Source organism: Thunnus thynnus, chromosome 20 (genome assembly GCF_963924715.1).
Source record: "Thunnus thynnus chromosome 20, fThuThy2.1, whole genome shotgun sequence".
NCBI classification, from domain to species: Eukaryota; Metazoa; Chordata; class Actinopteri; order Scombriformes; family Scombridae; genus Thunnus; species Thunnus thynnus.
The window spans coordinates 202,885-212,884 of NC_089536.1; the positions used below are offsets into that span (position 1 = coordinate 202,885).

General features: G+C 43.4%; 1 protein-coding gene and 1 long non-coding RNA gene across 2 annotated transcripts in view; one reads left to right on the top strand and one right to left on the bottom strand.

The window, feature by feature from the left end:
• The window catches only part of LOC137172752 (uncharacterized), a 57,930-nt gene extending 55,912 nt beyond the window's left edge, over positions 1 to 2,018 (top strand). Inside the window, exons 2-4 of the long non-coding RNA XR_010925044.1 lie at positions 1,611 to 1,750; positions 1,890 to 1,925; positions 1,960 to 2,018. This is a non-coding gene — a long non-coding RNA (uncharacterized lncRNA). The remainder of the gene's footprint in view (positions 1 to 1,610; positions 1,751 to 1,889; positions 1,926 to 1,959) is intronic.
• The window catches only part of acta2 (actin alpha 2, smooth muscle), a 12,893-nt gene that overhangs the window by 1,127 nt on the left and 1,766 nt on the right, over positions 1 to 10,000 (bottom strand). Inside the window, exons 2-8 of the mRNA XM_067577340.1 lie at positions 8,380 to 8,559; positions 7,219 to 7,347; positions 7,010 to 7,120; positions 2,682 to 2,766; positions 2,323 to 2,484; positions 2,032 to 2,223; positions 1,340 to 1,521 (exon numbers count right to left, since the gene is read on the bottom strand). Coding sequence (XP_067433441.1) covers positions 1,340 to 1,521; positions 2,032 to 2,223; positions 2,323 to 2,484; positions 2,682 to 2,766; positions 7,010 to 7,120; positions 7,219 to 7,347; positions 8,380 to 8,508 — 990 coding nt within the window. The 5' untranslated portion in view covers positions 8,509 to 8,559. The remainder of the gene's footprint in view (positions 1 to 1,339; positions 1,522 to 2,031; positions 2,224 to 2,322; positions 2,485 to 2,681; positions 2,767 to 7,009; positions 7,121 to 7,218; positions 7,348 to 8,379; positions 8,560 to 10,000) is intronic.

Here is a 10,000-nt window from a genome sequence, read left to right on the forward strand (position 1 = left end):
CTAAAACCCCTTAAAATGTTCAGTTTCTATGTGGATGATTGTTCTGTTTTCAACACTGGCTCTAAAGATGGCCTTCATCACATTATTAACAGGAACATTTAGTGTATCAGCAGCAAAATGTCAGATATTCAGTTTACTGTCATAAAGGACTAAAGAAACCAGAAAATATTCACATTTAAGAAGCTGCAATCAGAGAATTTGTACTTTTTCTTCTTAAAAAATGACTCCAGACGATTAATTTCTTATAATAATAGTTGGCAACTAATCAATGAATCGACTAATTGTTTCAGGTTTACTCCACATGTCGCCTGCTTCTCTTCGTTAGCAAGTTCAACCGCTGCTGCCAGACTTAAGCAGTTAGCTCCTGTTAGGGTGAGTTTATCTGTAGAGCACACATACAAAATCACAAAGTCACAGACTGTGCTGTTAACCACAGTCTGTATGTACAGTCTGTGGTTAACAGCACAGACTGTACATACAGACTGTGCTGTTAACAGTACAGTCTGTACATACAGACTGTGCTGTTAACAGTACAGTCTGTACTGTTAACCACAGACTGTGGTTAACAGTACAGACTGTACGTACAGTCTGTGGTTAACAGTACAGTCTGTACTGTTAACCACAGACTGTACTGTTAACAGTACAGACTGCACGTACAGACTGTGCTGTTAACCTTTTCCTCTGCTCCGCTCACGTTCACGTCATGTTTCCGCCGCTCTCTCTGCACTCACGCAACTACACACACATGCACTGCCTTATTCCTTAATGGAGCTACGGGAGCTAACGTTACGCCACTCTTCTACCTTTCAGGTAGAACAAAGAGAGGGAGGATGACTAAAAAAAATCCACAGTAACGTTATTGTGCGAGTGAAAATCATAAGTAGCTTGTTGAGATGAATGATCGTCTGGAATTGTAGCAGCGGCGGTGCTGAATGAATACTGAGGAAACACTGATCTTTATTTATTTAGCTTAACAAGGTTGCACATGCTACCTTCCTAGCTGGCTAACTAGCTAGGTGGGGTTGTGAGCTTTGGTTACTAATCAGCACAAAGAGACAGTGTTAGCATCAGCAGCTAATGTTAGCTGGTTACATTTTAAATCTAAAAGTGTTCATCAGAGAAACACTCAGGCCAACAGGAACTAGCTGCTAACGCTAGCTCTTCAGCGTGATGCTGAGTAACGACCGCTGCGTAGCATGTGTAGCCTGGAGAAGCTAAGCTAAGCCTCTGCTGGGTTGATTCACAATCATGTTAGCATTGCTGTAGCTAATAGAAGCTAACTGGCCAAATGTGGTAAATATAGTTTTGAGATAAAAAATTCTTCATAATAATGAGTCACCTTGATCTTCATGGTGCTGGGAGCCAGCGCGGTGATCTCCTTCTGCATGCGGTCAGCGATACCCGGGTACATGGTGGTTCCTCCGGACAGAACGTTGTTGGCGTACAGGTCCTTACGGATGTCAATGTCACACTTCATGATGCTGTTGTAGGTCGTCTCATGGATACCTGCCGACTCCATACCTGCAGGACACGACGAGATGGGTGAGACAGACAGGTAGACAGGCAGGAGACAGACAGGAGACAGACAGGAACAGGGAGGAGACAGACAGGTAGATAGACAGTTGGACAGACAGGAGACAGACAGGTAGACAGGGAGGAGACAGACAGGTAAACAGACAGGTAGATAGACAGTTGGACAGACAGGAGACAGACAGGTAGACAGGGAGGAGACAGACAGGTAAACAGACAGGTAGATAGACAGTTGGACAGACAGGAGACAGAGAGGTAGATAGACAGTTGGACAGACAGGAGACAGACAGGTAGATAGACAGGTAGACAGGCAGGAGATAGACAGTTGGACAGACAGGAGACAGACAGGAGACAGACAGGTAGATAGACAGTTGGACAGACAGGTAGACAGACAGGTAGACAGACAGGAGACAGACAGGAGACAGACAGGTAGATAGACAGGTAGACAGGCAGGTAGACAGACAGGTGGACAGACAGGAGACAGACAGACAGGTGTCTGACCGATGAAGGAGGGCTGGAACAGCGTCTCGGGGCAGCGGAACCTCTCGTTGCCGATGGTGATGACCTGTCCGTCGGGCAGCTCGTAGCTCTTCTCCAGAGAGGACGAGGTGGCCGCCGTCCCCATCTCATTCTCAAAGTCCAGAGCGACGTAGCACAACTTCTCCTTGATGTCCCGCACAATTTCTCTCTCGGCTGCAGAGAGACAGGAACACAGAGAGACAGACGGGTTCAGAGACGCTTCATGGTCTGCGTGTGACGCTCAGAGAAACGTGGCGGGGAGCGGTGTCGTACCGGTGGTGACGAAGCTGTAGCCTCGCTCAGTCAGGATCTTCATGAGGTAGTCGGTGAGGTCGCGGCCCGCCAGGTCCAACCTCATGATGGCGTGAGGCAGAGCGTAGCCCTCGTAGATCGGCACGTTGTGGGTGACGCCGTCGCCGGAGTCCAGGACGATACCTGCACACACACACACACACACACACACACACACACACACACACACACACACACATACACAGGCAGACAGACAGGCAGACAGGTAGGACGACAGGCAGACAGGTAGGACGACAGAAGGAGAAGGAGGGTTAAATGAATGAATCGTGGAAAAAACTAAAAGTACACCAGGAGGAGAAAAGGGAGGCGTGTGGACCAACCTGTGGTACGCCCAGAGGCGTACAGGGACAGGACGGCCTGGATGGCCACGTACATGGCGGGAACATTAAAGGTCTCGAACATGATCTACAAACAAACACACACAGTTTAAACCTGCAGAAAGTCCATGTGTCAAACATTCACGTAACGTAAGTCCAACGTTCACTCTGCTGCTGGGAAACATCTGCCTCTTTATGTTCTGACTTTATACTGTAGGACACTGTGGTGTGGCGTAGTATAGTGTAGTATAGTGTAGTATAGCGTAGTATAGTGTAGTATAGTGTAGTATAGTGTAGTATAATGTAGTATAGTGTAGTATAGCGTAGTATAGTGTAGTATAGTGTAGTATAGTGTAGTATAATGTAGTATAGTGTAGTATAGCGTAGTATAGTGTAGTATAATGTAGTATAGTGTAGTATAGCGTAGTATAGTGTAGTATAGCGTAGTATAGCGTAGTATAGTGTAGTATAGTGTAGTATAGTGTAGTATAGCGTAGTATAGTGTAGTATAATGTAGTATAGTGTAGTATAATGTAGTATAGTGTAGTATAGCGTAGTATAGTGTAGTATAGCGTAGTATAGCATAGTATAGTGTAGTATAGTGTAGTATAGCGTAGTATAGTGTAGTATAGCGTAGTATAGTGTAGTATAGTGTAGTATAGTGTAGTATAGCGTAGTATAGTGTAGTATAATGTAGTATAGTATAATATGTAGTATAGTGTAGTATAGCATGGTATAGTATAATATGTAGTATAGTGTAGTATAGCGTAGTATATCATAGTATAGTGTAGTATAGTATAATATGTAGTATACAATAGTATAGTGTAGTATAGCATGGTATAGTGTAGTATAGCGTAGTATACAATAGTATAGTGTAGTATGATATAATATGCAGTATAGTGTTGTATAGCATAGTATAGTATAATATGTAGTATAGTCGTATTATGTCGTATTATGTGTTGTATAGTGCAGTATAATGTAGTATAGTGTAGTATAGTGTAGTATAATGTAGTATAGTATTATATGTTGTATAGTGCAGTATAATGTAGTACAATGTGTAGTACAGTGTAGTCCAGTGTAGTATAACGTGTAGTCCAGTGTAGTATAACATGTAGTATAACATGTAGTCCAGTGTAGTATAACGTGTAGTACAGTGTAGTATAACGTGTAGTACAGTGTAGTCCAGTGTAGTATAACGTGTAGTCCAGTGTAGTATAACGTGTAGTATAACATGTAGTCCAGTGTAGTATAACGTGTAGTACAGTGTAGTATAACGTGTAGTACAGTGTAGTCCAGTGTAGTATAACGTGTAGTATAACGTGTAGTACAGTGTAGTCCAGTGTAGTATAACGTGTAGTCCAGTGTAGTATAACGTGTAGTATAACATGTAGTCCAGTGTAGTATAACGTGTAGTACAGTGTAGTATAACATGTAGTCCAGTGTAGTATAACGTGTAGTCCAGTGTAGTATAACGTGTAGTACAGTGTAGTATAACGTGTAGTCCAGTGTAGTATAACGTGTAGTATAACATGTAGTCCAGTGTAGTATAACGTGTAGTACAGTGTAGTATAACGTGTAGTCCAGTGTAGTCCAGTGTAGTATAACGTGTAGTACAGTGTAGTCCAGTGTAGTATAATGTGTAGTACAGTGTAGTCCAGTGTAGTATAACGTGTAGTACAGTGTAGTCCAGTGTAGTATTATGTGTAGTCCAGTGTAGTGTAACGTGTAGTACAGTGTAGTCCAGTGTAGTATTATGTGTAGTCCAGTGTAGTGTAACGTGTAGTACAGTGTAGTATTATATGTAGTACAGTGTAGTCCAGTGTAGTATAATGCGTAGTCCAGTGTAGTGTAACGTGTAGTACAGTGTAGTCCAGTGTAGTATAATGTGTAGTCCAGTGTAGTGTAACGTGTAGTACAGTGTAGTATTATATGTAGTACAGTGTAGTCCAGTGTAGTATAATGCGTAGTCCAGTGTAGTGTAACGTGTAGTACAGTGTAGTCCAGTGTAGTATTATATGTAGTACAGTGTAGTCCAGTGTAGTATAATGTGTAGTCCAGTGTAGTATAACGTGTAGTGCAGTGTAGTGTAACGTGTAGTACAGTGTAGTCCAGTGTAGTATTATATGTAGTACAGTGTAGTCCAGTGTAGTATAATGTGTAGTACAGTGTAGTCCAGTGTAGTGTAACGTGTAGTCCAGTGTAGTGTAACGTGTAGTACAGTGTAGTCCAGTGTAGTATTATGTGTAGTACAGTGTAGTATTATGTGTAGTCCAGTGTAGTATTATGTGTAGTCCAGTGTAGTATTATGTGTAGTCCAGTGTAGTGTAACGTGTAGTACAGTGTAGTATTATGTGTAGTCCAGTGTAGTGTAACGTGTAGTACAGTGTAGTACAGTGTAGTATTATGTGTAGTACAGTGTAGTATTATGTGTAGTCCAGTGTAGTATAATGTGTAGTACAGTGTAGTGTAACGTGTAGTACAGTGTAGTCCAGTGTAGTATTATGTGTAGTCCAGTGTAGTGTAACGTGTAGTACAGTGTAATCCAGTGTAGTATTATGTGTAGTACAGTGTAGTCCAGTGTAGTATAATGTGTAGTCCAGTGTAGTATAATGTGTAGTCCAGTGTAGTATAATGTGTAGTACAGTGTAGTCCAGTGTAGTATTATGTGTAGTACAGTGTAGTCCAGTGTAGTATAATGTGTAGTCCAGTGTAGTATAATGTGTAGTCCAGTGTAGTATAATGTGTAGTACAGTGTAGTCCAGTGTAGTATTATGTGTAGTCCAGTGTAGTGTAACGTGTAGTACAGTGTAGTATTATGTGTAGTACAGTGCAGTGTAACGTGTAGTACAGTGTAGTATTATGTGTAGTCCAGTGTAGTGTAACGTGTAGTACAGTGTAGTACAGTGTAGTATTATGTGTAGTACAGTGTAGTATTATGTGTAGTCCAGTGTAGTATAATGTGTAGTACAGTGTAGTGTAACGTGTAGTACAGTGTAGTCCAGTGTAGTATTATGTGTAGTCCAGTGTAGTGTAACGTGTAGTACAGTGTAATCCAGTGTAGTATTATGTGTAGTACAGTGTAGTCCAGTGTAGTATAATGTGTAGTCCAGTGTAGTATAATGTGTAGTCCAGTGTAGTATAATGTGTAGTACAGTGTAGTCCAGTGTAGTATTATGTGTAGTCCAGTGTAGTATTATGTGTAGTACAGTGTAGTCCAGTGTAGTATTATGTGTAGTCCAGTGTAGTATTATGTGTAGTACAGTGTAGTCCAGTGTAGTATAATGTGTAGTCCAGTGTAGTCCAGTGTAGTATTATGTGTAGTCCAGTGTAGTGTAACGTGTAGTACAGTGTAGTCCAGTGTAGTATTATGTGTAGTACAGTGTAGTCCAGTGTAGTATAATGTGTAGTCCAGTGTAGTATAATGTGTAGTACAGTGTAGTATAATGTGTAGTCCAGTGTAGTATAATGTGTAGTCCAGTGCAGTATAATGTGTAGTCCAGTGTAGTATAACGTGTAGTCCAGTGTAGTCCAGTGTAGTATTATGTGTAGTACAGTGTAGTCCAGTGTAGTATAACATGTAGTGCAGTGTAGTATTATGTGTAGTCCAGTGTAGTGTAACGTGTAGTACAGTGTAGTCCAGTGTAGTATTATGTGTAGTACAGTGTAGTCCAGTGTAGTATTATGTGTAGTACAGTGTAGTCCAGTGTAGTATAACATGTAGTGCAGTGTAGTATTATGTGTAGTCCAGTTTAGTATTATGTGTAGTCCAGTGTAGTATAACGTGTAGTCCAGTGTAGTCCAGTGTAGTATTATGTGTAGTATAGTGTAGTATAACGTGTAGTCCAGTGTAGTCCAGTGTAGTATTATGTGTAGTACAGTGTAGTCCAGTGTAGTATTATGTGTAGTCCAGTGTAGTATAACGTGTAGTCCAGTGTAGTCCAGTGTAGTATTATGTGTAGTCCAGTGTAGTATAACGTGTAGTCCAGTGTAGTCCAGTGTAGTATTATGTGTAGTATAGTGTAGTATAACGTGTAGTCCAGTGTAGTCCAGTGTAGTATTATGTGTAGTACAGTGTAGTCCAGTGTAGTATTATGTGTAGTCCAGTGTAGTATAACGTGTAGTCCAGTGTAGTCCAGTGTAGTATTATGTGTAGTACAGTGTAGTCCAGTGTAGTATAACATGTAGTGCAGTGTAGTATTATGTGTAGTACTGTGTAGTATTATGTGTAGTCCAGTGTAGTATTATGTGTAGTACTGTGTAGTATTATGTGTAGTACTGTGTAGTATTATGTGTAGTACTGTGTAGTATTATGTGTAGTACTGTCGGCGTACCTGCGTCATCTTCTCCCTGTTGGCTTTGGGGTTGAGAGGAGCTTCAGTCAGCAGGGTGGGATGTTCCTCTGGAGCCACTCGCAGCTCGTTGTAGAAGGAGTGATGCCAGATCTGACCAATCACAGAGCAGATAATAGTCGTTATGACCACATGAGGATATTTATTGATCCGTTCATGTGTTGTTATAGATATGAGGATGTGTGAGGAACCTTCTCCATGTCGTCCCAGTTGGTGATGATGCCGTGTTCGATGGGATATTTCAGGGTGAGGATTCCTCTCTTACTCTGAGCCTCGTCCCCCACATAGCTGTCCTTCTGCCCCATACCCACCATCACTCCCTGAGAGAGAGACGGGTCAGAGAGAGGGAGACAGGTCAGACGGGTCAGAGAGAGAGAGACGGGTCAGAGAGAGAGAGACGGGTCAGAGAGAGAGAGACGGGTCAGAGAGAGGGAGACGGGTCAGAGAGAGGGAGACAGGTCAGAGAGAGAGAGACGGGTCAGACGGGTCAGAGAGAGGGAGACGAGTCAGAGAGAGGGAGACGGGTCAGAGAGAGGAGACGGGTCAGACGGGTCAGAGAGAGGGAGACAGGTCAGAGAGAGAGAGACGGGTCATAGAGAGAGAGACGGGTCAGAGAGAGGGAGACAGGTCAGAGAGAGAGAGACGGGTCAGACGGGTCAGAGAGAGGGAGACAGGTCAGAGAGAGAGAGACGGGTCATAGAGAGAGAGACGGGTCAGAGAGAGGGAGACAGGTCAGAGAGAGAGAGACGGGTCAGACGGGTCAGAGAGAGGGAGACGAGTCAGAGAGAGGGAGACGGGTCAGACGGGTCAGAGAGAGGGAGACAGGTCAGACGGGTCAGAGAGAGGGAGACGAGTCAGAGAGAGAGAGACGGGTCATAGAGAGAGAGAGACGGGTCATAGAGAGAGAGAGACGGGTCATAGAGAGAGAGACGGGTCAGAGAGAGGGAGACAGGTCAGAGAGAGAGAGACGGGTCAGACGGGTCAGAGAGAGGGAGACGAGTCAGAGAGAGGGAGACAGGTCAGAGAGAGAGAGACGGGTCAGACGGGTCAGAGAGAGGGAGACGAGTCAGAGAGAGGGAGACGGGTCATAGAGAGAGAGACAGGTCATAGAGAGAGAGACGGGTCAGACGGGTCAGAGAGAGGGAGACGAGTCAGAGAGAGGGAGACGGGTCATAGAGAGAGAGATAGGTCATAGAGAGAGAGACAGGTCATAGAGAGAGAGACAGGTAGTTCATGTAACAGCATTTCCATGAATCCTAAAGAAACAATGTTGTGAATGTTTGTTTGCGGCTGTTATCGGTAGCGTTAGCATTAGCATCAGCCTGTCTGTGTGCGGACCAATCAGCTGTCACCTGGTGGCGGGGTCGGCCCACAATGGAGGGGAAGACGGCTCTGGGGGCGTCGTCTCCGGCGAACCCGGCCTTACAGAGACCGGATCCATTATCACAGACCAGAGCGGTGCTCTCCTCATCATCACACATGACTGCAGGGGGCGCTGTGGGCGAGCAACAACTCTACGACACCGAGTCACACTGCGGGGACAGAAGAAGAAAGAACCACGTCATTATAAAACTCCATTACCCAGAAACCCCTGCAGGTGGCCTTCAGCACTGTCAAGTTAAAACCTTGATTGTTAGATTTATGATCCCCGAACATGAACGATATACACATTACATCATTCATACAGTCATTAACACGTATAAAACATGGCCACAAGTATGTGGACAACTGAACGTTCCATCACTGCATGTTTTTATTTATCGTTTACTGTTTGTTTGTATAGGGTCGGGTATGTAGCATGCAGCGAGACTGCAGCGTCTTAAAAAGGTCTTAAATACATAAAACTCACCAACAAAGTATACAATAACAGTATCATATGGATCAATCATAATAGTAATAGTATTTCTACACTGTAGTATTAAATATAATCATATATTTCTGATGATTTAATAAGAGTCAAACAGGAAGAGTTCAGACAAACACAAAAATACAAAAATCAATCTAAAGTTGCAGCTTTGACAGAAAAGTGTTCCTGCAGGACGCAGAAAAAGTAACGAATCAGAAAGCTTCTTGTGCAGCTGCTGACAACAAACACTGACATTCATTCTGAGGGACTGAAGGTGTGTCCACATACTTTTGGCCATATAAACTGTAGTATCCAGACTAGTGAGTCAGGAGGTTTCACAGCAGCCACAAGGATGAAAGTGTAAAAACTTGATTTTGGTGAAGTGCAACATCCACATCACCAAAATTGGAATTGTGAGGTTCTCACGTGACAGCAGTGACATCACACCCCCCCCCCCCCACCCTCCCCTCCTCCCCAGAGCACTACTACTGTCCTTTACTGAATGAACAAAGCACTCTGGGAAAACTTCCTAATTAGGGCATGAAGCTGCGTCCTGCTCTCTCTCTCCCTGTGTCCACTCTACCTCGCTCTCTCTCCATCTGTCCTCCCTCGTCTCTCTTCATCGCTCCCTCGCCCTCCTCACGCTCACACTCACATCACTTTAGACCATATTTAGTCATGAAATTTAGGAATCAAATATTTATCTGATTTTTCTTGCCAGCAGGAGCCTGAGTGAGTGCGTGGGTTCATTCTGCCCTCAGTTCTGTCTCACAGTAAAGTCTGCAGTTTGTTCAACATTTGTGGTTTTGGGAGATTTTATATATATTTGCAGTCTTTGTTTGTTTATATAAAGTTTATTCAGGAGTAGATTTTTAAATGTAAGTCTGCTGTTGTTACTCCTGAAAGCACACGTGTGTAAAAACGAACCGTGACAGTTGTGAACCTGCTGACAGCATCATTTAAACAGAGAACTGGATTGTAAAGTATAAACTGGTGTTTTTCTATCATGTGCAGACTCGACCCAACAGTGTGTTGGTCCGTCTCTCAACACTTTCCTCCTCATCTCATCTCTCATTGGTTCCTCTTTAAAAACAGCTGCTCGCTGCAGGTTTTCACCATCAAACAGG